Raw genomic sequence first — 26,669 nt, forward strand, 5'->3', positions numbered from 1 at the left:
ATTTTTCTGCCGGGGACCCTCTCGGGGTTCGGAGGTTTACCAAGACCAGGGGATAGGGGAGGACCCCGTAACAGTAGGCCAAAAGGTCAACATAGGCCAAAGGTCAACCACTTTTTTTCAAGTTCTAAAATCCTCAATTTTAATTTGATAGACTTGAAATTTAAATAGGATTTACATATCAGCTTACTGAATTCAACCACCAACTATTTTTGAGATCAAAATAGGCCAAAATGTCGACATAGGCCGAAGGTCAACCACTTTTCCCACATTTCTAATATCCTCAATTTTCAGCCGATTGACTTGAAATCTGAATAGGATTTACATATCAGCTTACTGAAACCAACCACCGACTATTTTTGAGGTCAACATCAGCCAAAAGGTCAACATAGGCCAAATTTCTAAAATTGATAATTTTCATCCGATTAACCTTTTTTGAAGAAGATTGCATAATAGGTCACATAATTCAACCACCAATTATTTGAGAAGTCAAAAGGATGCTCTGCCGTGTGCCATTCTACTTTGTTCCCTTTTGCCAAGTGTTGCTCTATGAGTGATTTTTCATTTGTTTGTCTGGCTGTCTGTCTGTCTTCTGTCTGTTTGTCTGTCTGTATGTCAGTTGCCTACAGGTCACAATTTTAAATGGATCTTCACTAAATTTCACCAAATGGTGGAGTTCGTCATAAGCAAGGTGCCTATTGTTTTTGGGATCAAAAGGTCAATAGGTCAAAAGTCACCAAGTTTGTCAAATTTCTAAAATCCTCAATTTTCTTCTGATTGATTGACTTGAAATTTGAGGAGGATTTGCATATCTGGTCATTGAATTCAACCCCAACTATTTTTGAGGTCAACACAGGCCAAAATGTGAACATAGGCCGGATTTGTAAAGTCCTCAATTTTCATTTAATTAACTTGATATTTGAAGAAAATTTGCATAACTGGTCACTAAATTCAACCACCAATTATTTTTGAGGTCATCATAGGCCAACAACTTATTTTAGGGATTTTGCACGTATCGTGCTATTTCATTTGATTTGAGAGCACGACATATTTCTTGTTTTTTAAGTTGTTTGGATTTACAATACATTGTCTTGTCTTCCTGGGCCTAATACAGAAAATGACGAGAGACCAGATTGCAGCAGAGAAAACAACCCTACAAAAAGTCCTTCTTCACCTTGAACACCTCTACGGCAGAGCTGTGAGTTCCCACAGCATGTAAGAGCGACTAGTTAGAATACAGATTGGATCATTCACAGCAGTGACTTAATATGATTCCAGAGGATTGCATATGAAAACGAAGATATGATGATTTGATTTAGCCTTTAGAGGATTCCTTTTTGAGGAAAGCAATTTGCATCTTGTTACGGTTCCTGTAGGGAGCAACTGTATTTATTATTGGTGTCTGTGGTTTCCTGCTTTTGAAGGAATATTATTCCATTATTTAGTTATTTTAATAATTTAAATTTTCAAATTTTCTCAATTCGTAATTACATTTTCAATTATTTAATTAATTACCCCCAAAATTGTAACTTTCAAATTTTTTTTCCCCATTGTTTCAATTTTAATTGTTTATTTTTTTCAATTTTCAATGTTGAACATTTTTCAGCTCCTTGTTCCTTGTATATTTAGAGTATCAGCTGTTTGTTAATTTTTTTTATCCTAAACATGGCTTATATCGACCCTTCTCTCATTTGATTGTTTTGATTAGCCTTGTTTTCACCGTTAATACTGTATCTATATTTAAGCCTGTAGCGGTTGCCGCTGATCGTACACAATCGCCTTACACCTGCCGAGGACGCAACCACGGAGCGATCGCTGTGCCGGGCTCGCTCAGACCGCCCGGAGACGCTCAGTCTCGCCTTTCCCGGGCATGCCCGGACTCGCCTTTCCCGGGCTCGCCCGGCCCGTCCGGCGACACCCAGTCTCGCCGTTCCCGGGCTGGTCCAGACTCGCCCAAGTCTCCCGGACACGCCCAGTCGCGCCTTTTAAGGGCAAACGCTCCGGCATGAGATATTCGAGTGCTTGTATATAATGCTGCCCGATAAACGGGCTTTTCAGAGTACCCGAGTTGATTTGATGCAATAAAGAAACTCGGATGAATTCCAGCTTTTTGTCGCGTCCATTCTTTCGATTCGAGTTGGAGCACAGCTCCTTCATTGGTGACCTACCGACATGGACATGGCAGTTGCCCTCAAACTGCCTACCTTCTGGGAGGCTCATGCGGCGGTTTGGTTCGCCCAGGCGGACTCCCAGTTCGCCCTGTGAGGCATCACCGCCGACAACACCCGCTTCCATCATGTGGTAGCAGCACTCGGCTCAGCCACCGCGGCCCGCGCCCTCAGCCTCCTCCAGCACCCGCCAGCCGCTGACAAGTACGGCGCGATCAAGAAGCTCCTTCTCGACGCTTTCGCCCTCTCATCGGCGGAACGCGCACGGCGCCTGCTCGACCTGCCCGAGCTCGGCGACACGCGCCCGTCCGAGCGAATGGATTACATGCTCTCGTTGCTCGGGGAGCATGCCCCGGATTTTCTTTTTCAAGAGCTGTTCTTCCGTCAGCTGCCTAGCCAGGTACGCCTCGCCCTGGCAAGCACGCAGATCACGGATCCCCGCGCCCTCGCCAGGGAAGCCGACAAAATCTCCTCGGCAGGCCAACGCATCGGGGCAGCGACCTGGAGCCCGCCGCTGTCCGAAGCAATGCCCATGGCGCCCGAGCACCCGGCACGGTCAGCGGCCTAACTGCCGGCCCAATTGGCGGCCGCTACGCCGCGCCGACCGCCTCCAACACGACGACCGGGGCCTACACCTGACCAGGCGTGGTGTTACTACCATGCCAGGTTCGGACAAAAGGCCCGGACATGCCGACCCCCGTGCACTTTCGGCAAGTGGGGAAACGGCCGGGCCGGCGTTCATTACCAGCCATGAGCGCTGGCCACACGGGCATCTTACTTTTTATCAGGGACAAAGCGTCCGGACGGCACTTCCTGTGTGACACCGGCACCCAACTGAGCGTCATACCCGCCTCCGATCAGGACAGGCAGTCCGCGGTTTGCGGCCCCTCCTTGGTGGCGGCCAACGGATCGGCCATCCGCACCTTCGGCCCGCGCAACGTCACCCTCTGCTTCGGCAGCCAGCGCTTTCATTGGACTTTTGTGACTGCAAGCGTGCCCATGGCTCTGCTGGGCACCGACTTCCTCTGCGCACACGGGCTGCTGGTTGACGTCAAATGGCGTCGCCTCGTCAACGCCGAGACCTTCAGCTCCCTGGCATGCACGTTGAGCAGCTCCGCGCCGACCGAGCTAGCATGCGCCCTCCCGGCGGCGAACGAGTTTGCTCGCCTGCTCGCGGAGTTCCCGGCCCTCACGCGGCCGACGTTTTCGGCCGTCGCGGTACGACATGGTATCGAGCACCACATACCCACTACGGGCCCGCCGGTCTACACCAGAGCCCGCCACCTCGACCCAGCCAAGCTCGCCGTGGCCAAAGCCGAGTTCGACGCTTTGGAACACCTCGGCATTGTGCGGCGCTCCGATAGCGCGTGGGCTTCGCCACTACACATCGTACCGAAGCCGGGGGGCGGCTGGCGCCCATGTGGCGACGACCGCCGCCTTAACGACGTTACCACCCCCGACAGGTATCCGATCCCGCACATTCAAGACTTCTCCGCCCGTTTGGCAGGACGGGTCATTTTTCGAAGATCGATTTGATACGGGGATACCACCAGGTACCTGTCAGGCCGGCCGACGTCCCCAAAACGGCCGTCATCACGCCGTTCGGCTTATTCGAATTCCTTCGAATGCCATTTGGCCTCAAGAACGCGGCTCAGGCGTTCCAGCGCTTGATGGACGGCGTGCTGCGCGACCTGCCGTTCCTCTTCGTCTACCTGGACGACATCCTCGTCACCAGCGCGTCCCGGGCCGAGCACCTCCTCCACCTCCAAACACTGTTCGGGCGCCTCAGCGAGCACGGCCTAATCGTCAACCCGGCCAAATGCCACTTCGGCACGACGGCCATTGATTTTTTGGGCCACCACATCACCAAGAACGGGGCCGTGCCGCTGCCTACCAAGGTCGAGGCCATCACCGCGCTTCCGCGTCCCCGCTCCATCAAGGCCCTGCAGGAGTTCCTCGGAATGGTGAATTTCTATCACCACTTCGTGCCCCGCGCTGCTCAGCTCATGCGGCCCCTCTACGAAGCCCTCCGGGGCAAGCCGGCCAAACACGACGTCGTCTGGTCCGCAGCCATGGACGCGGCATTTACAAGCTCAAAGCGGGCCCTCGCCGACGCAACACTGCTCGCTCACCCATTGCTCAACGCTCCCATCGCCCTCACCACGGATGCCTCCGACTATGCGGTGGGTGCCGTACATGAGCAATGGGTGAACGGGGCTTGGCAGCCACTCGCTTTTTTCAGCCGGCAACTCCGGCCGAACGAGCTCAAATATAGCACGTTTGACCGCGAGCTCCTCGGTCTACACCTGGCCGTTCGCCATTTCCGCCACCTCCTGGAGGGCCGACCCTTCACGGCTTTCGTCGACCACAAGTCGTTGGTTTACGCAATGGCCAAAGTCACGGAGCCGTGGTCGGCCCGCCAGCAGCGCCACCTCTCCGCCGTGTCGGAGTTTACCACGGACATCCGGCACGTCGCCGGCAAAGACAACGCCGTGACCGACTGTCTTTCTCGGGCCAGCGCGAACGCGGTCCACCTCGGCGTGGACTTCGCGCTTACGGCGGCTGACAAGACCACCGACACCACGGTGCAAGCCCTCCGGGCGGCGGACACGGGCCTCCGCCTGGCCGATGTCCCCTTCGCGGACAATGTCCTGCTCTGCGACGTCTCCCAAGGCCAGCCTCGCCCCATCGTGCCCGTTACCTGGCAACGCCGCATCTTCGCCTCCCTCCACGGCCTTTCCCACCCGGGCCGTAAAGCTTCCCAGAAGCTGGTGTCGGCGCGATTCGTCTGGCACGGCCTTCGACGGGATGTCTGCGATTGGACCAGCACCTGCACGGCCTGCCAACAGGCCAAGGTCCACCGACACACCCAGGCCCCGCTGGCACCTTTCACCGTGCCCGAACGGCGTTTTGACCACGTCAACGTGGACCTGGGTGGCCCCCTCCCCCCATCATGGGGTTTCACACACCTGCTCACCATGGTGGACAGGACCACCAGGTGGCCGGAGGCCGTTCCCCTCGTCTTCACCACCACCGCCGACGTGGCGCAGGCTTTCATCGCCACCTGGGTCGCCCGTTTCGGTGCACCGGCGGGCATCTCTTCGGACCGCGGGCCGCAGTTCACCTCCGAGCTGTAGCGCGCGGTCGCCCGCAACCTGGGGGTCAGGCTCCACCGTACCACGGCCTATCACCCCCAAGCCAACGGGTTGTGCGAGCGGTTCCACCGTTCCACGAAGGCCGCGCTTATGGCCGGCCTTCAGGACGGTGGCTGGACCGACCGGCTACCGTGGGTCCTTTTGGGCCTCCGCACGGCCCCCAAGGAGGACCTCCGGGCGTCCACCGCCGAGCTGGTCTACGGCCAGCCGCTACGCGTCCCGGGCGAATTCGTGCCCGACGCTACCAGTCCCTGGTCCGCAGCTCGCCAGCGCTCGGACCTCCAGGAGACCGCCCGATGGTTTGCCCCCGTGCCAACGTCCCACCACGGTGACCCCCAGGCCTATGTCCCCCCAGGGCTTCACACAGCATAGTACGTTTTTGTGCATCATGACGCACACCGGGGGCCACTCAGGAAGCCGTACGACGGACCCTTCCGGGTCCTGCGACGGGACGACAAGTCCTTCGTCATCGACGTCGGCGGCAGGTCGGACCGGATTTCGGTGGACCGCCTCAAGCCGGCGCACGTGGACATCGACCAACCACCTCGGTTGGCCCTTCCTCCGCGGCGAGGCCGCCCCCCGTCCACGGTGCCTCCCGCTCGACCACCCACCCCCACACCGGACCACCACCCCCCCCCCCCCCACGACCCTCCAGGGGTCGCTTTGGCTGAGTCATCAGGACCCCCCTTAAATTAACCCTGCCGGTGCAAGTCGATTCTGGGGGGGCGTGTGTAGCGGTTGCTGCTGAACATACCCAATCGCCTTACACCTGCCGAGGACGCAACCACGGAGCGATCGCTGTGCTGGGCTCGCCCAGACCGCCCGGAGACGCTCAGTCTCGCCTTTCCCGGGCATGCCCGGACTCGCCTTTCCCGGGCTCGCCCGGCCCGTCCGGCGACACCCAGTCTCGCCGTTCCCGGGCATGTCCAGGCACGCCTGGCCCGTCCGGCGACACCCAGTCTCGCCGTTCCCGGGCATGTCCAGACTCGCCCAGGTCTCCCGGACACGCCCAGTCGCGCCTTTTAAGGGCAAACGCTCCGGCATGAGATATTCGAGTGCTTGTATATAATGCTGCCCGATAAACGGGCTTTTCAGAGTATCCGAGTTGATTTGATGCAATAAAGAAACTCGGACGAATTCCAGCTTTTTGTCGGGTCCATTCTTTCGATTCGAGTTGGAGCACAGCTCCCTCAAGCCTCCCCATAAAGCAGGAGTCGGCAACCTATGGCTTGCGAGCCATATCTGGCTCTTCTACGAACCCAATGTGGCACACAGAGCCTCAAAGTTTATCGATGCAAATGCACATATGAAAATTAAACAAAAGAAAAAAACGTGCGTTTGTGCGTCCGACGATCCGTATGTGATAGGTTTCCATTACTGTGATAACTTAAGAATGGCTTAAGGGATGTAAGCCAAACTTGGTACAGATATGTATAATGATGTAAGGATGTACTGATTAGATTTGGGGTCAGGCGGTCAAAGGTCATTTTCAGTAAAAAATTATGTTACCATGCTAACTTGTGAACCAGTGATGGGATTTAAATTAAACTTGCTACAAGTAAGTATAATTATATAATAATGTGGGCAGAGGCATAGTGGTCGACGTTGCGCCGTCAGAGTACCATTCTAGTTTTCTTTTTTTTTAAACACTCCAAATTTTTTGAACTGTATCAATTTTCGAGCTGCATCTCTGAGCCGGCTGGCACTTTTGGAATGAAAATTTGCATCAATAATGGGAATAAAAAGTATGCAGGGTTGACACAATTTAAAAGGCCATGACCCAATTATAGACATTTTAACATTTTCAGCATAACTCGACAAAACGTCTCCAATTAGAACAGAATGCCCTCTCTAGATTGCCAAGAGCAAGTCACATTTATGCTTCATTTACATCATACCCCTCTGAGTTAAAGGTCAAGGTCAAATGGCGGTCTGATTAAAAAAACACGTTTTTTTTGTCATCGCTCAATTTTGCCAATGTGGAATCTCAAAGATCGTTTGGCCTTCTAAAATATTTTTTCATCATAATAGTGGATCTGCCCTGAAGTTGTGCACATGGTATTTGTTTCGTGTCCTTGACCTACTTTTTTCGGATTGTGACCTAATTAAGAAAAACACATTTTTTACCGTAACTTGAATAACTTTCCTCCGATTTTCATGGTGTGAGTTTTATGGATCGATTGTAGATGGGGACACATTTCCTTAATTTACACTCTATCCTTAAATGTTGAAGGTCAAGGTCATATTGTGATGCTAACAAAATATGGCCATCACTGGAATGCGGACCAAGGGTAAGCCTCCCACAACCCAGAGAAGACACAGTTCCTTACTGTTGTTGAGGCTTTTCTCAAGAGCAAAATTGTTAAAATAAAGCGATCATTGCACCGCTCGACTTGTGATGTATTCTATAGACTAGGCAGTTTCTTCATTATGCATCCTTAGCCGAGCTGAATATGCTCACACTACTTTTACTACATTGTTACTATCTGTTGTCAATAGCAATATACCATCTAAGGATTGTGCCGTATTCGTGAATAAGGTGCACTTAACAGAAAGGATCTCTTTCAAGAAAGGTTTTTACCGCCCCCGCCAAACCCCACATACTACGTTCGCCTGCACCAGACCCCTAACATCTCTCCAAGCAGGGAACAGAAGAGGAGAAACACATCTTGCGACCTTTGTACGAGCGGTACCGTATTGTGAAACAGCTTCTCTCTCGGGCCCGCAACTTCCCCACGATTGTGAGAATCCTTGTCTGTCCATCTATCTGTTTGCCTGTCTGCCTGTCTGCCTGTCTGTCTGTCTGTCTGAAAAGGGACCTTGGAAAGTTGTGTGATGTGGATAATATATAACACTAGGAATACCCGTGGGAAAATCCACATTAAAAAACATAAGTTAAAGGGAAAAAGTGAGTGCAGAAAACATGTCACAAAAAGTACAAACTAAAAAAATACTCAATCAGAAGTTTCTAAAGGTAAGGCTGTGGTAAAAGAGGGAATGAGGTATCACAGGGGAACAATGGTTTATAGAGGTTTATTGGGAGTTTGAATTTGAGGCAGTTTATCCATTCTCGCCGGGCCGGACTACAGATTTCCATGGCCCATACACACAATTCTTCATCTCCTCTTCTGTTTATAAGGAGTGAGGTCCAACAGTACCAAGCTCCTGCTCTGCCTTCACCACGATCTTCCTCCATTCCCCTCTGTCCTCAGCCAACTGTCTCCACTATCCCACCACCCATACCTTACTGATATCCCTCTTCACATAATCCTCCCATCTCAACCGCGGTCTACCTCTTTTCCTTCTACTTTGTTCCCTCAACCTTACCGCTCTCTTTTTCATTCTCTCTTCCCCCATCCGCACCAAGTGTCCAGCCCATCTCAGCCGGCATTTCACCAATCTCCCCGTCAAGTCTCCCCGTCAATCCTCTCCAAGAAGTTTTGTCGCTGAAGCTTTTGGGTCTCACTATCTGCCATGACCTTTCTTGGGAAACCCACATTTCCAAGCTGGCCTCCAAAGCCAGTCGCCGACTGGGCATCCTCCGTCGTGCGAAGTCCATCCTTGGCACACCTGAGCTCCTCACCACATACAAGGCTTTCATCCGCAGCTCAATGGAATACTGTTCTCCCCTATGGGCTGGTGCTCCTGCGTCACACCTAGCTCGGCTTCACGCTGTTGAAACAAAAGCTTTCAGAATCATTGGAATCTTCTGCGATGAAGCTAACTCCGAGGGCCTTTCACTCACTCACTGCAGGCAGGTTGATGGTCTTTCTGTCTTCTACCGACTCCTATCCGGCCTTGCTCCCCCAGCTCTCCGTGTGCTCTGTCCCCCCAATATTCCTTCAGGTCGCACAAGATCTGCCAGCAACCCTCTTATCGTTAAACTGCCAAAATCTAGGCTCTCTGCTCACCTTCACTCTTTCATTCCTCTTTTCTCCCGCCTCTGGAACAAACTCCCACACCCCCTTCAATCCCACCCCTCCCTCCAGGTCTTTAAAACAGCTGTTCACCACCATCTCTTATCTTTCCCCATCCACCCCATCCACTAAAAGGGGACCGAAAAACAACAACAACCACGGTTCCCGAAAAAGGCCAACCCCCGCTTTGCGGGGAAAAATGGCCTCTAAAGGTGGTTATTTTTTTATATATATATCCAAAACCTTGATCTTTTCTACCCCCGCTAATTCACCCCAGATACACATTTTTATTTTTATTTTTAATTCCAACTTCTTTCCTGGAAGTCCTTGCAGTGTTCATATGTTTTATACCTCTCCCACCTCCCCCCATGCCCTCCCCCTCCCACATTTCTCCCGATGTCCCTGCTCTCAAATGTTGTGTTTGTGTCCTTCCCCCTCTCTCCCCATCTTGTCCACCGCTCCCCTTGTTTTTTGTGTTTTATGTATCGGTTTCACTTTTTGTGTGATAAATGTTCGCTCTTTCACGAGCCTCGATCTTGTATACAGAAAAAAAAAAAAAAAGTTCATCTGCACACCAATCTCCTCCGTCAGTTCATCCATTCTCCTTCTATCCACCTTCTTCACCCCTGCAATCATCCTGACCCAGTTGTTCTCGCAAACTTGCAAACTCTGTTGTTGTCTTGCTGTCAGTGCCACCGTCTCCAAACAGTAAAGGTAGGCCGGCGTTACACACGACATCAGAACCTTTCCTTTCAATCTCCTTGAAATCTTTCTGCCATTACTCCCTCCACCCTCCTCCACACATTCGCACCCACCTGAATCCTCCTCCACACCTCTGCCTCTGATTTACCATCCCTGGCCAGTGTTCCACCCAGATACTCAAATCTATTTCCCTGTCTGATCTCCTTCCCATATAACCTGATATTTATTAATTTTCTCTCATGCCCAACCCACATCACCTTTTTTTTTTTTTTGGGGGGGATACAGAATCGAGGCTCGTGAAAGAGCTAACATTTATCACACAAGCAAATCAAACAGACAAACAAAGTGTATAAAAAGGGGAGCGGTAGACAAGATGGGGAGAGAAGGCGAAGCACACAAACACAACATTTAAGAGCAGGGACATCGGGAGATGTGTGGGAGGGAGAGGGCTTGGGGGGAGGAGGCATGGGAAGGAAGGGGGGGGTGGGGTTGGGAGAAGTATAAAACACAAAGACACCAAGGACTTCTCGGAAAGAAGTTGGTATTTCAAAAAAGAGTGGATTTGGGGTGAAATTAGCCGGGGTAGAAAAGATCAAGGTGTTGGATGGGGGAAGATAAGAGATGATGGTGAACAGCTGTTTTAAAGACCTGGAGGGAGGAGTGGGATTGAAGAGAGTGAGGGAGTTTGTTCCAGAGGCGGGAGAAAAGAGGAATGAAGGGGTGAAGGTGAGCAGAGAGTCTTGATTTTGGCAGTTTAACCATAAGAGGGTTGCAGGCAGATCTTGTGCGACCTGTAGGAATATTTGGGGGACAGAGCCCAGAGAGAGCTGGGGGAGCAAGGCCGGAGAGGAGTCGGTAGAAGACGGAAAGACCACCAACCTGCCTGCGGTGAGTAAGTGAAAGGCCCTCGGAGATAGCTTCATCACGGGAGATTCCAATGATTCTGAACGCTTTGGTTTCAACAGCGTGAAGACGAGCGAGGTGTGAGGCAGGAGCACCAGCCCAGAGGGGAGAGCAGTATTCCATTGAGCTGTGGATGAAAGCCTTGTATGTGGTGAGGAGCTCAGGTGTGCCAAGGAAGGACTTCGCATGACGGAGGATGCCCAGTCGTCGACTGGCTTTGGAGGCCAGATTTGAAATGTGGTTTTCCCAGGAAAGATCATGGCAGATAGTCAGACCCAAAAGCTTGAGTGACAGAACTTCTTGGAGAGGATTATTCAGAAAGTGGATGGGAGGGTTGTCCAGTCGGTCTTTCCGGAGAGACATCATAAGAGTGTGAGATTTGTCAGGATTGAAAGACATGTTCCACTTGTTTGCCCAGTCTGTGATTTTGGCCAGGCCTGCAGAGAGTGAGGAGGCTGCAGACTGCCGATCTGAGGGATGAGGAATGGAGCGGCAGAGAGTGGAGTCATCAGCAAAGAGATAGAGAGATCATTGATGAAGACCAGAAAAAGCACAGGGCCCAGAACACTGCCTTGGGGAACTCCAGCCTGATCAGGAAGAGGAGATGAGAGAAACCCATTCAGGGCCACACGTTGACTACGACAAGAGAGGAAGTCTGCCAGCCATGTGTGGAGATTTCCATGGATACCAAAGGAGGAGCGTTTGGTGAGCAGAGCGGGGTGCCAGACCGTAACGGAGGCACGTGATATATCAAGGGAGACAGCTCTAATTTCCTGTTTGGCATTGAGGACCTCCATCCATTGTTGAGACAGCAGAAGCAGCATGTCCAGAGTAGAGTGACCTGGACTGAAACCAAATTGATGATCAGAGATCAAGCCATTGGAGAAGAGGAAAGATTTTATATCCGAAGCAATGATGGATTCCATGACTTTGCTGATAATTGGGAGAAGGCTGATTGGTCTGTCGTTGCTAGGATCTGTTTTTCCACCTTTTTGTGTAAAGCGGTGATGTTGGCAGATTTCCAAGCAGATGGCAGATGACCTTGAGCAAAAGAGAGGGTGAAGAGAACAGAGAGATGGAGTGAAAGAGCGGAAGAATAGGATTTTAGGACCCGTGGGCTGATGCCGTCAGGTCCAGTTGCAGAATCAGAGTCGAGGGTTGACAGAAACTTTTCCACCTTGTCAGGAGGAAAGGACACAGAGTCCAGGAGCAGCGGGGTACGACTGGGTACGGTGGGTACAGAGAGGGATGGGTTTGGGACACAAGATGTTGAGGCAAACACAGAGTTGAGGCATTCAGCTTTTTCACGTGCGGAGCAGCGGCTGTGTAGCCGTTTGAGGTAAGGGAGGGGATGGAGGGGGAACAAACACCAGAAACAGATTTGACCAGATGCCACCAGGATTTGGAAGAGGGAGACAGATAAGAGAGTTCGGTCTTGAGAACGGAGAGATATTGTTTACTGGCTCTCCTGAGTGTGGACACACACTTGTTTTGGGCTTTGTGAAAGGAAATGAGATTTCCTTCCGTTGGATTTGCTTTCCAGGAGACGAAGGCAAGTTGTTTCTGGGCAACAGCCTCACCACAAGATTCCATGTACCATGGACGGGAGGAAGGGTATGACAACTGAAGACGAGATGGGATAAATCTGTGCATGAGAGAGAGAGCAATTTACTTTGGAAGAATTCCCAGGATTAGTTGATGTCAGAGGCGGTAGAGACGGGAGACCAGTCCAGTTGATTGATGGCTGCTTGAAGACCGTGCCAGTTGGCCTGAGCGAAACCTCCATCCAGTTTCCTCCATCTTATCCATGCTCATTTTCAGCCCACATTTCTCAAATGCCTTCTTCCACTCCCCCAATACTTCCTACATCTCCTGCCCACTCTCCACCACAACAGCCAGATCATCCACATACAATATCCTCCCCAGAATATATTTCATGTTTGCCTTCCTGCTTACCAGCTCCATCACCATGTTAAACAGGAGTGGGCTAAGAGTGCTTCCCTGCTTCAATCCGATGCTCACATTGCACTCCTCTGACATCACAGGACCAACCAAAACTCTTCCCTTTGTTCACTTGTACATTTCTTCAACCAACCTAACTTCTGCTTCCGGCACTCCCATCCATCTCAGTGCCGCCATCACCATCTCTCTCGGAACAGTGTCATAGGCCCTCTCCAGATCCACAAATCCCAATGCCATTTCACTTTGCACCTTTAACCTCTTCTCCACCAGCTGTCTTGGCGCAAGCATCCCATCTGTCATCCCCTGACCCTTTTACAACCCCTGCTGCTCTTCTCCAGTTTCCTTCTTCACAGTCTTCATTATCCTCCCATCCAGGACCCTTTTCAGCATCTTCATGACACTACTAAGGTTGTGCATAAAGCCCTTTGAAATAGCCTTCTCACATCTTCAATACTGCACCCCCCCCCCTCTCTGCCACGAACATCCCACCACCATCCTTAATCACCGCCACCCCCATTGCTGTCCTTGCTATCCTCATCCTTGTCATGAGCCAATGTGTAGGTCATCTTCCTCGCACCATCCTCTTTCAACTTGTTGTACACCTCTTCCATATCATTCCTCGCCTTATCCACAACTCTCCTTGCTGCTTTGTTCTTCTGCCCATACAGGTGCAGCAACCCCACATCCGGCAGCATCCCTTCATCCTTGATCGTCTCTATCCTCTTCCAAACTTACTTCTTTTCACCAACTGCCTTCGCCACTTCCTCCGTCCACCATACCTGGTTTATATCCCTCAACGATGCACCCTTTCTCACGTCCTTCCACACAACACTTCTGCAATTCCCATAAATGCCTCTCGATACCCTTCTCCAAACCTTCTGCTTCTTCACAATAAGTTTTTCATACCTGGCCCTCATCCTCTCCTTGTACTCCCTACCCTAACAACTCAGGTGGAAAAGGTAACCTGATTATGGGTTACTTTCGGTCATTTTATATAAGGATCGCAACAAGTGTTTGTCCATCCATGGGCAACCCAGGAGATATCATCTTACAAATCTAAAGGCTCAAATCTCCAACCGGTCTCCTTCCTCCAAATCATGGCGGTGTCTTGTCAAGTCTGTCTCTGGTGTTTTCTCCCCTTCCATCCCATCCCAAACCTCAAAACACCTGTGCTGGAGACTCTGCCTCCAAATCATGGCGGTGTCTTCTCAAGTCTGTCTCTGGTGTTTGCTCCCCTTCCATCGCATCCCAAACCTCAAAACATCTGTCCTGGAGACTCTGCCTCCAAATCATGGCGGTACCTTGTCAAGTCTGTTTCTGGTGTTTGCTCCCCTTCCATCCCATCCCAAACCTCAAAACACCTGTCCTGCAGACTCTGCCTCCAAATCATGGCGGTGTCTTGTCAAGTCTGTCTCTGGTGTTTTCTCCCCTTCCATCCCATCCCAAACCTCAAAACATCTGTCCTGGAGACTCTGCCTCCAAATCATGGCGGTGTCTTGTCAAGTCTGTCTCTGGTGTTTGCTCCCCGTCCATCCCATCTCAAACCTCAAAACATCTGTCCTGGAGACTCTGCCTCCAAATCATGGCGGTGCCTTGTCAAGTCTGTCTCTGGTGTTTGCTCCCCTTCCATCCCATCCCAAACCTCAAAACACCTGTCCTGGAGACTCTGCCTCCACATCATGGCAGTGTTTTGTCAAGTCTGTCTCTGGTGTTTGCTCCCCTTCCATCCCATCCCAAACCTCAAAACACCTGTCCTGGAGACTCTGCCTCCAAATCATGGCGGTGGCTTTGTCAAGTCTGTCTCTGGTGTTTGCTCCCCTTCCATCCCATCCCAAACCTCAAAACATCTGTCCTGGAGACTCTGCCTCCAAATCATTGTGGTGTCTTGTCAAGTCTGTCTCTGGTGTTTCCTCCCCTTCCTCCCATCCCAAACCTCAAAACATCTGTCCTGGAGGCTCTGCCTCCAAATCATTGTGGTGTCTTGTCAAGTCTGTCTCTGGTGTTTCCTCCCCTTCCATCCCATCCCAAACCTCAAAACACCTGTCCTGGAGGCTCTGCCTCCAAATCATGGTGGTGTCTTGTCAAGTCTGTCTCTGGTGTTTCCTCCCCTTCCATCCCATCCCAAACCTCAAAACACCTGTCCTGGAGACTCTGCCTCCAAATCATTGTGGTGTCTTGTCAAGTCTGTCTCTGGTGTTTCCTCCCCTTCCATCCCATCCCAAACCTCAAAACACCTGTCCTGGAGGCTCTGCCTCCAAATCATGGTGGTGTCTTGTCAAGTCTGTCTCTGGTGTTTGCTCCCCTTCCATCCCATCCCAAACCTCAAAACACCTGTCCTGGAGACTCTGCCTCCAAATCATGGTGGTGTCTTGTCAAGTCTGACTCTGGTGTTTGCTCCCCTTCCATCCCATCCCAAACTTCAAAACACCTGTCCTGGAGGCTCTGCCTCCAAATCATTGTGGTGTCTTGTCAAGTCTGTCTCTGGTGTTTGCTCCCCTTCCATCCCATCCCAAACCTCAAAACACCTGTCCTGGAGACTCTGCCTCCAAATCATGGCGGTGTCTTGTCAAGTCTGTCTCTGGTGTTTGCTCCCCTTCCATCCCATCCCAAACCTCAAAACATCTGTCCTGGAGACTCTGCCTCCAAATCATGGCAGTGTCTTGTCAAGTCTGTCTCTGGTGTTTGCTCTCCTTCCATCCCATCCCAAACCTCAAAACACCTGTCCTGGAGACTCTGCCTGACATTGGCACAATGTCGAAACTCTGTCTTTGCCTTTAACTATCATGTACCAAATCCATCCTGCTCTGTCTCCCATGTTACCTGGATGTACACATTATCTAATGGACTATATCCTTCGCATTCGATAAAGTACCGTAGATTCAGGACTCTGCACCATAAACCTTGCTTCAGAATCCAGGCTCACATCACACCTCACATCTTTTATTCTTCGCCTCTCCCATCTACACAAGCGCCTTCCAAAGTCTGTTCTGTCACTGTGTGTTCCTTTCACTACTTCAAGGCAGCAGTGGTGCAGGTGCTCCATCATCTCTCGTCTTCCACATTTCTATCCCATGATATTTATTGTGGTGCAGCTGCTTCATCATCTCTCGTCTTCCACATTTCTATCCCATGATATTTATTGTGATGCAGCTGCTCCATCATCTCTCGTCTTCCACATTTCTATCCCATGATATTTATTGTGGTGCAGGTGCTCCATCGTCTCTCGTCTTCCACATTTCTATCCCATGATACTTATTGTGGTGCAGGTGCGCCATCGTCTCTCGTCTTCCACATTTCTATCCCATGATATTTATGGTGGTGCAGCTGCTCCATCATCTCTCGTCTTCCACATTTCTATCCCATGATATTTATTGTGGTGCAGGTGCGCCATAGTCTCTCTTCTTCCACATTTCTATCCCTTGATATTTATTGTGGTGCAGGTGCTCCATCGTCTCTCGTCTTCCACATTTCTATCCCATGATATTTATGGTGGTGCAGCTGCTCCATCGTCTCTCGTCTTCCACATTTCTATCCCATGATATTTATTGTGGTGCAGCTGCTCCATAATCTCTCGTCTTCCACATTTCTATCCCATGATATTTATTGTGGTGCAGGTGCTCCATCGTCTCTCGTCTTCCACATTTCTATCCCATGATATTGATGGTGCTGCAGGTGCTCCATCGTCTCTCGTCTTCCACATTTCTGTCCCATGATATTTATTGTGGTGCAGCTGCTCCATAATCTCTCGTCTTCCACATTTCTATCCCATGATATTTATTGTGGTGCAGCTGCTCCATAATCTCTCGTCTTCCACATTTCTATCCCATTATATTTATGGTGGTGCAGCTGCTCCATAATCTCTCGTCTTCCACATTTCTATCCCATGATATTTATGGTGGTGCAGCTGCTCCATAATCTCTCGTCTTCCACATTTCTATCCCATGATTTTTATTGTGGTGCAGCTGCTCCATCATCTCTCGTCTTCCACATTTCTATCCCATGATGTTTATGGTGGTGCAGCTGCTCCATAATCTCTCGTCTTCCACATTTCTATCCCATGATATTCATGGTGGTGCAGTTGCTCCATCGTCTCTCGTCTTCCACATTTCTATCCCATGATATTTATGGTGGTGCAGCTGCTCTCCATAATCTCTCGTCTTCCATATTTATATCCCATGATATTTATTGTGGTGCAGCTGCTCTCCATAATCTCTCGTCTTCCACATTTCTATCCCATGACATTTATTGTGGTGCAGCTGCTCTCCATAATCTCTCGTCTTCCATATTTCTATGCCATGATATTTATGGTGGTGCAGCTACTCCATCGTCTCTCGTCTTCCACATTTCTATCCCATGATATTTATGGTGGTGCAGCTGCTCCATAATCTCTCGTCTTCCATATTTCTATGCCATGATATTTATTGCTGCTCTCCATAATCTCTCGTCTTCCATATTTATATCCCATGATATTTATTGTGGTGCAGCTGCTCTCCATAATCTCTCGTCTTCCACATTTCTATCCCATGACATTTATTGTGGTGCAGCTGCTCTCCATAATCTCTCGTCTTCCACATTTCTATGCCATGATATTTATGGTGGTGCAGCTGCTCCATAATCTCTCGTCTTCCACATCTCTATCCCCTGATATTTATTGTGGTGCAGCTGCTCTCCGTAATCTCTCGTCTTCCACATCTCTATGCCATGATATTTATGGTGGTGCAGCTGCTCCATAATCTCTCGTCTTCCACATCTCTATCCCATGATATTTATTGTTGTGCAGCTGCTCCATAATCTCTCGTCTTCCACATTTATATCCCATGATATTTATGGTGGTGCAGCTGCTCCATAATCTCTCGTCTTCCACATCTCTATCCCATGATATTTATTGTGGTGCAGCTGCTCCATAATCTCTCGTCTTCCACATTTATACAACAACAACACAACAACATGCATTTTAAAAGGCCATTTTCCCTGCTAGAGCGGGGGTTAGCCTTGCGGTCCCCATGACAATCTTCTCCATTTTGCCCTATTTTCTGCATCTCTCCTTGTTAACCCCCTTGCCCGCATTTCTTCTTCCACCATCTTTAGCCAAGTCTTTCTCGGTCTTCCCCGTCTTCTACTTCCTTCTACATTCATTTCCATCACTCTTCTCAACCAGTCACTTTCATCCTTCCTCAACACATGACCAAACCATCTCAACCTGTTCCTCTTCACATCATCAATCACAGGCTCTATTCCCATCATCTTTCGCAATTCATCATTTGTCTTCCTCTCTCTCACCGATACTCCGCACATCCGTCGAACCATTCGCATTTCCACCCTTTCCAACCTTCGTTGCTGCTCTACATTCATTACCCATGTCTCGCTCCCATAAATCATAACAATTCTCACACATGCAGCATACACCTTTCCCTTCAGCTTCAACGACACTCCCCTCATCATCAGCACGCCACTCAATTCCCGAAACTTCTTCCATGCACATCTCACTCGAGCAACCGTTGCCGAGTCTGATCCACCTTCTCCATTCAGCATGTCTCCGAGGTAGCAAAATGTTTTCACACCTTCCAGCTTCACGCCGTCTCCAAGATCCAACTCAACATTTCCTCCAACTGCAGCTCCCTCTGTACACACCTTACATTTGAATGTAGCTGCCACACCACTGGTTAATGACCCTCTCAGACCACTACATTTTTGCTGAGCCCACTCAGCGCACATTGTACACTGAATGGAGTTCACTCCGACACCCTTCCTACACAGAGCACAGGGCCACTTCCCAGTTCTTTCCACCTCACCACATGCTTTACCACTTGCCATCACCTTCGTCTTTCCGATATTCACCTTCAGACCTTTTGACTCCATACATTCCTTCCACGTGTTCATCTTTTCCTTCAGTCCATCCATACTTTCCGCAATCAACACCAGATCATCTGCATACAACAACTCCCACGGTAAACCCTCCTTTACGTTCTGAGCCAGCACCTCCATCACAAATAGTAGTGGCCTTAGTACCGACCCTTGATGCACTCCCACCTTCACCTCAAACTCACCACTGTTCCCGTCCTTCGTCCTTACAGTTGTTCGCGGTTTTTTGTACATTGCCATCACTACTCTGATCAACCATTCCTCCACTCCTAACTTCCTCAATGCCCATGTCAATACTTTGCGTGGAACCCGATCGAATGCTTTCTCCAGATCACAAACCCAAGAAACAACTTCTTCCTCTTCTCCATGTACTTCTCCTGCAACTGCCTCACAATGAAAAGCGCGTCTGTCGTTCCTCTTCCTGGCATAAATCCAAACTGCATTTCGTCGATCTTCGCTTTCTTCCTTATCCTCCTCTCCAACACCCTTTCCAATACCTTCATTCCATGCTCCAATAACTTTATCGCTCGGTACGAGCCACACTCCAGAGGGTCACCTTTCCCCTTGTATAGAGGGACGAGGGTACTCAGTTCCCAATCCACTGGAATGCGGCCTTCTTTCACCACCAGATTACAGATCTCTGTCATTCTCTTCACACCCCAACTTCCTGCTGTCTTCAACATATCTCCCACAACTCCCGTCGGCCCTCCCGCTTTTTTCTACCCTTCATTGCTTTTATCGCTTCCTCAACTTCCTTCTCAGTTATCTTCTCTGCCGGTCCTAAAACTGGGTTACTCTCTATGTTGCCATCCCATTCATTCTCTGTATTCAACAGCATTTCCATATATCTTTTCCATCTTCCTTTAATTCCATCTGGGTCGACAACGATTTGTCCCACTTCATCCTTCAAGCAACTCACCCCCATCACATCACACCTCTCTTTCGCTATCTGCTGTGCAATCCTGAATACTGCTTTCTGACCCTCTTCCGAATCCAAGCGTTCTCCGAACATTTTCCTACATGCCTCCTGCGCCTTTGCTACCTCTTTCTTTGCAGCCTTCCTGGCTGCCTTATAACTTTCATGCTCTGCTGTTTCTGCTCCCGTACTCTTCGCCTTCTGCCACTCCTTGAACTTCTTCCTCTTCTCGTCAATCCTCTTTCCAACTTCATCATCCCACCACCATGTTTCCGAGTGCCTCGGTGGTCCTTTTGTCCATCCACATACCTCACCAACGGCTCCCAACAGACTAGCTTTCATTGACATCCAACCACTTTCAAGCTCAACCACATCATCCTCGACCCTACTCAGCCTCTCTTTTAATGCCTCCCTTACTGTCACCTCTTTCAACCTCCACACCTTCATTCTCGGTTGGTACTTCACCCGCCGAAGCTCTCCTCGCACCTTTCACCCTTACGTCGCAGACAACCAAGTGGTGCTGTGAAACAGCCTCCTCCCCCGGGATCACCTTTGTGTCCCGGAGGTGCCCCCTATCTCGCCTACGCACCATCAGGTAGTCAACGGTTGTCGTCGACCCACCTGACGTGTATGTAACAAGCTTATTATCCTCTTTCTGGAACTGAGTATTACAAATCAACAAATCAGCTCCATCAGCAAACTCCAAAATCCTTTCACCTTCTCCATTTCTCACACCATATCCGTAACCCCCATGAACTCTGTCAAAACCATCCATACTCCTTCCCACATGTCCATTTAGGTCTCCTCCTACCACAACAACTTCCTCATCTTTCACGTTTTCCATCAGCTTCTCTATCGCACACCAGAACTTGTCCTTCTCTTCATCGCTTCGACCAACCTGCGGAACATATCCCGAGATGACGTTCACCAAGAGCTTTCCAGTCATCATTTTCACCATCATCAACCTATCATTCACTCTAGTCACACTCACCACACTGTCCACAAACTCCTCAGAAAACAGGACACCAACACCATTCACGCCCTCCGGGCACCCTTGCCACACAAACTTGTATTTCTGTCCCTGCCTACCCTTCACCATTCTCACACCACTTCCCTTCCATCTCGTCTCTTGCACACAACATATGTCCACTCTTCTTCTGACTAATACTTCCACCACTTCTCCTGATCTCCCTGTCATTGTCCCTACATTCCATGTCCCAAACCTCAGAAACCGATCTCCACTTCGGGCTGTACCCTGCCCATATGTAGTTGTAATTTTCATGGTTCTCTTTTTGAGGCAATGTTTTTATGGCCGGATGCCCTTCCTGACGCCAACCGTCTTAGTCGTCTCTTACAACACGCAGGGATACGGCGTACCTATTCTTATCCAGGGTACACATTCTCATCCAGGGTCTTCCACATTTATATCCCATGATATTTATTGTAGTGCAGCTGCTCTATAGTCTCTCGTCTTCCACATGTCTATCCCATGATATTTATTAGCCCCATTTACCATTCTTAGCGCAGCCATATTCTACTTGCTAGTTTCAGCATTTGCTCCCTTTGTCCTCTTTTCCTAATTGTTCATTTCCTCGGCGTTTGTGCCGCTATCACTTTTACCATGCTCCTCCATGCTCATCCATGCTCCTCTATGCTCATCCATGCTCCTCAATGCTCATCCATGATCCTCCATGCTCATCCATGCTCCTCCATGCTCATCCATGATCCTCCATGCTCATCCATGCTCATCCATGCTTCTCCATGCTCCTCCATGCTCATTCATGATCCTCCATGCTCATCCATGATCCTCCATTCTCATCCATGCTCCTCCATGCTCATCCATGCTCCTCCATGCTCATCCATGCTCCTCCATGCTCATCCATGCTCCTCCATGTTCCTCCATGAGCCTCCTGCAAAGCCAAATTACAAATCTGCAGCAACCTGAGAGTTTTACCTGAGAGTGCAGTACTCCCTGTAGTTTTGATTCATGACACATGTTTGGGGAGCTCCTAGCGAAGGTCGTTGACTCTAATGGTTGTTGCTACTGCAGGGAACAACTACTGCTTTGTGCAGACATGCACAGCTCAAGACGCTCATGGATAGTCAGACAGCGCAGCTCTACGGGGACATACAGGTGTGTACGCTCTACAAGGATACCATGTTCAAATGTTCACGACTACTTTGATTCATAATTCCTTTGAGGATCATTGTTTGAAAAACACGATGTTAATGATTGAATAAGGTCTCATCATGGTCGCCGGGGGGGGGGGGGCGTTGGGAGTGCTGGGGGTGGGGGGGTGACCACCCCGGGGCCCGAACCTCAAACGAATAATACTAATAGGGTCCGTCATTATTCCTTCAATTATTTTTGGTTTTCATAAAACGATTGTTTGTGACGATGAAACATCGTGTACAGTTTTATTTTGTGTCTCCCTCCAAGTCACTCAGGGCGATTCCCCGACATACTTTTGCCATGGGCAGTAAACACCCTCCCTCGTGAAATAAACTACTGTGGGAACAACTTACATTATGATAATTGCGGTGATGACGTAATGACGTAAATTAACAACATCGTAAATGAACAACTTACATTATGATAATTGCGGTGATGACGTAATGACGTAAATTAACAACACCGTAAATGAACAACTTACATTATGATAATTAGCAACGGTACCCGCCCTACGGGCGGGGCTTTAATTGGAAAGCTGAAATAAAAAGGCAAAATCTTACTATAATTCACCAAATGTCCGTCCGTCCGTCTGTCCGTCTGTCTGTCTGTCTGTTTGAAGGTACCGTAAAAACTGCTGAACCGATCTTAACGATATTTTGGGTGGATAATCTTGGGCTCTCCAGGAGTAAAATAGGCTATTTCGTTTTCCCAATTTCAGCTTTAGTCTCCAGCATTCTCAGGTTTGGACTCACCCATAACATTCGCGTTCGCATAACGTTCATTGTTCTCATTGTGACGATGTTGTTTTCCTGGGTGCCGCACAAACAGCTGCACCGATCGCTGCACGGCTGCACCAATCAAACTCGGTGACCCCGGACAAAGACCTTTTATAAGGACACGGGTTGTTAGAGGACACGGGAGTACATAGAACATCGGGAGTACGAACTGCACGCGTCTTCAGTATCAAGCTTAAATCTGTCATGGCGGATCTGAAGAGCGGAATGCTTGGAGAAGTGGTGGGCTACTTCGGCATGAAGGAGGATCAGAAACGTGGACTCCCACACTGCCACATCCTGCTGATACTTGCTCCCGCATGAGGTTATTTTCCCGGGTGTCGCACAAACGGCTGCACCGATCGAGATTTAACGGATGTTTATATAAATCGTTTAAAATAAAATAAAAAGCCTTCAATTTCTGATATTTAGCCTTTTCATTTGGGCCTCCCAATTGAAGCCCCGCCCGTAGGGCAGGTACTGTTGCTAGTATCAGAAATTGAAGGGTTTATTTTATTTTAAACGATTCATATAAACATCCGTCAAATCATATCACACGTAAATCATCAATATCAAAACAGTATCTTTGGAATTTCAATAAAAACCACATCACTGTTCATATCCGTAAATATTATTCCATCGTGTTTCAAATCGTGATATCAACTGCATCCTCCAACTGTATCCAACTGTATCACTGTAAAGGTCGCAATCCTCCTCTTTTGCGTTCGAGCCACTTTAAGCTGGACTTTCCTAGCACTCTGGTGTGCAGCTGTGTTACGATCTTGTTCAGCAGATCTGTATTCCTCGGACTGCCTCCGAGACTGGTGTGCAGCTGTGTCAAGTCCTTGTTCATCAGATCTGTATTCCTCGGACTGCCTCCGAGACTGGTGTGCAGCTGTGTCAAGTCCTTGTTCATCAGATCTGTATTCCTCAGACTGCCTCCGAGACTGGTGTGCAGCTGTGTCACGTACTTGTTCACCAGATCTGTATTCCTCGGACTGCCTCCGAGACTGGTGTGCAGCTGTGTCACGTACTTGTTCACCAGATCTGTATTCCTCGGACTGCCTCCGAGACTGGTGTGCAGCTGTGTCACGTACTTGTTCACCAGATCTGTATTCCTCGGACTGCCTCCGAGACTGGTGTGCAGCTGTGTCACGTACTTGTTCACCAGATCTGTATTCCTCAGACTGCCTCTGAGACTGGTGTGCAGCTGTGTCAAGTCCTTGTTCATCAGATCTGTATTCCTCAGACTGCCTCCGAGACTGGTGTGCAGCTGTGTCACGTACTTGTTCACCAGATCTGTATTCCTCGGACTGCCTCCGAGACTGGTGTGCAGCTGTCACGTACTTGTTCACCAGATCTGTATTCCTCGGACTGTCTCCGAGACTGGTGTGCAGCTGCGTAATGTACTTGTTCACCAGATCTGTATTCCTCAGACTGCCTCCGAGACTGGTGTGCAGCTGTGTCACGTACTTGTTCACCAGATCTGTATTCCTCGGACTGCCTCCGAGACTGGTGTGCAGCTGTGTCACGTACTTGTTCACCAGATCTGTATTCCTCAGACTGCCTCCGAGACTGGTGTGCAGCTGTGTCACGTACTTGTTCACCAGATCTGTATTCCTCGGACTGCCTCCGAGACTGGTGTGCAGCTGTGTCACGTACTTGTTCACCAGATCTGTATTCCTCGGACTGCCTCCGAGATGTGCAGCTGTGTCACGTACTTGTTCACCAGATCTGTATTCCTCGGACTGCCTCCGAGACTGGTGTGTAGCTATGTCACGTACTTGTTCATCAGATCTGTATTCCTCGGACTGCCTCCGAGACTGGTGTGCAGCTGTGTCACGTACTTGTTCACCAGATCTGTATTCCTCAGACTGCCTCCGAGACTGGTGTGCAGCTGTGTCAAGTCCTTGTTCATCAGATCTGTATTCCTCAGACTGCCTCCGAGACTGGTGTGCAGCTGTGTCACGTACTTGTTCATCAGATCTGTATTCCTCGGACTGCCTCCGAGACTGGTGTGCAGCTGTGTCATGTACTTGTTCACCAGATCTGTATTCCTCGGACTGCCTCCGAGATGTGCAGCTGTGTCACGTACTTGTTCACCAGATCTGTATTCCTTGGACTGTCTCCGAGAGTGGTGTGCAGCTGCGTGATGTACTTGTTCACCAGATCTGTATTCCTCAGACTGCCTCCGAGAGTGCAGCTGTGTCACGTACTTGTTCACCAGATCTGTATTTCTTGGACTGCCTCCGAGACTGGTGTGCAGCTGTGGCACGTCCTTGTTCATCAGATCTGTATTCCTCAGACTGCCTCCGAGACTGGTGTGCAGCTATGTCACGTACTTGTTCACCAGATCTGTATTCCTCGGACTGCCTCCGAGATTGGTGTGCAGCTGCGCCACATCCTTGTTCACCAGATCTGTATTCCTCGGACTGCCTCCGAGACTGGTGTGCAGCTGTGTCACGATCTTGTTCACCAGATTTGTATTCCTCGGACTGTCTCCGAGACTGGTGTGCAGCTGTGTCACGTACTTGTTCCTGCCTCCGATAGTCCTCGTCATGGCGAGCCTTCTTTCTTGCAACAGCTTCCTTGGACGTTTTTGTAAATGAGGCTTTCCGTTTGGTAGGCATTTTACCGGTTTATCTGAAAGAGTACCCGCCCAGAAACACATACCAGAGAAAACAAATCGTTTTGGCAATGGCCTCTCCAATATTGTACCCGTTTGTGACGTTTGTCACATTGTCTCCAGTACCCGTTTGTGACGATGTTTTCATTGTGCCGAAAATATTCGAATTTCACGAATATGTGAATTGTGATTGTGTTTCATTGTGATGTTGGCACAAAATCATTCCATTTTTTTCCTAAAGAAAAGTGTACAGTTGATATCACCATTTGAAACACGATTTTTTTTTTTTATTTTTTTTTTGTATACAATATCGAGGCTCGTGAAAGAGCGAACATTAATCACACAGAAAGACAAACCGACACATAAAACATATAACATAGGGAGCGGTAGACAAGATGGGGAGAGAGGGGGAAGGACACAAACACAACATTTGAGAGCAGGGACCGAGAGACATGGAGACATCGAGAGATCTGAGAGAGGGCGAGGGCTTTGGGGGGGGGGGGGGCGTGGGAAGGGGGCAGTGGGAGAGGTATAAAACATATGGACACTGCCAGGACTTCCAGGAAAGAAGTTGGAATTTCAAACAAGATGGATCTGGGGTGAATTAGCGGGGGTAGAAAAGATCAAGGTTTTGGATGGGGGAAGATAAGAGATGGTGGTGAACAGCTGTTTTAAAGACCTGGAGGGAGGAGTGGGATTGAAGGGAGTGAGGGAGTTTGTTCCAGAGGCGGGAGAAAAGAGGAATGAAAGAGTGAAGGTGAGCAGAGAGCCGAGATTTCGGCAGTTTAACCATCAGAGGGTTGCTGGCAGATCTTGTGCGACCTGTAGGAATATTTGGGGGACAGAGCACAGAGAGAGCTGGGGGTGCAAGGCCGGAGAGGAGTCGGTAGAAGACAGAAAGACCACCTACCTGCCTGCGGTGAGTGAGTGAAAGGCCCTCAGAGATAGCTTCATCGCGGGAGATTCCAATAATTCTGAAAGCTTTGGTTTCAACAGCGTGAAGCCGAGCTAGGTGTGAGGCAGGAGCACCGGCCCATAGGGGAGAACAGTATTCCATTGAGCTGCGGATGAAAGCCTTGTATGTGGTGAGGAGCTCAGGTGTGCCGAGGAAGGACTTCGCACGACGGAGGATGCCCAGTCGGCGACTGGCTTTGGAGGCCAGCTTGGAAATGTGGTTTTCCCAAGAAAGATCATGGCAGATAGTGAGACCCAAAATCTTGAGCGACAGAACTTCTTGGAGAGGATTGTTGAGAAAGTAGATGGGAGGGTTGTCCAGTCGATCTTTTCGGAGAGACATAGTAAGAGTGTGAGATTTGTCAGGATTGAAAGACATGTTCCACTTGTTTGACCAGTCTGTGATTTTGTCCAGGTCTTCAGAGAGTGAGGAGGCAGCAGACTGCCGATCTGAGGGAAGAGGAATGGAGCGGCAGAGAGTGGAGTCATCAGCAAAGAGATAGAGAGGATTTTCGAGAGAGTCAGAGAGATCATTGATGAAGACCAGAAAAAGCACGGGGC

At 49.6% G+C, this 26,669-nt stretch overlaps 1 protein-coding gene across 8 annotated transcripts in view; it reads left to right on the forward strand.

The window, feature by feature from the left end:
• The window catches only part of LOC137433072 (protein FAM13A), a 355,270-nt gene that overhangs the window by 266,408 nt on the left and 62,193 nt on the right, over positions 1–26,669 (forward strand). For 5 of the 8 annotated variants that reach the window (XM_068125518.2, XM_078783916.1, XM_078783917.1 and 2 more), the window contains exons 8-10: positions 1,112–1,195; positions 7,966–8,061; positions 21,633–21,716. In XM_068125518.2, the coding sequence (XP_067981619.2) occupies positions 1,112–1,195; positions 7,966–8,061; positions 21,633–21,716 (264 nt within the window). Of the gene's footprint in view, positions 1–1,111; positions 1,196–7,962; positions 8,062–21,632; positions 21,717–26,669 lie in introns of all 8 variants that reach the window. The other 3 variants (XM_078783918.1, XM_068125521.2, XM_068125522.2) reach the window with 1 other exon arrangement.

This window comes from Myxine glutinosa, chromosome 8 (assembly GCF_964187855.1).
Source record: "Myxine glutinosa chromosome 8, kmMyxGlut1.1, whole genome shotgun sequence".
Taxonomy (NCBI): domain Eukaryota; kingdom Metazoa; phylum Chordata; class Myxini; order Myxiniformes; family Myxinidae; genus Myxine; species Myxine glutinosa.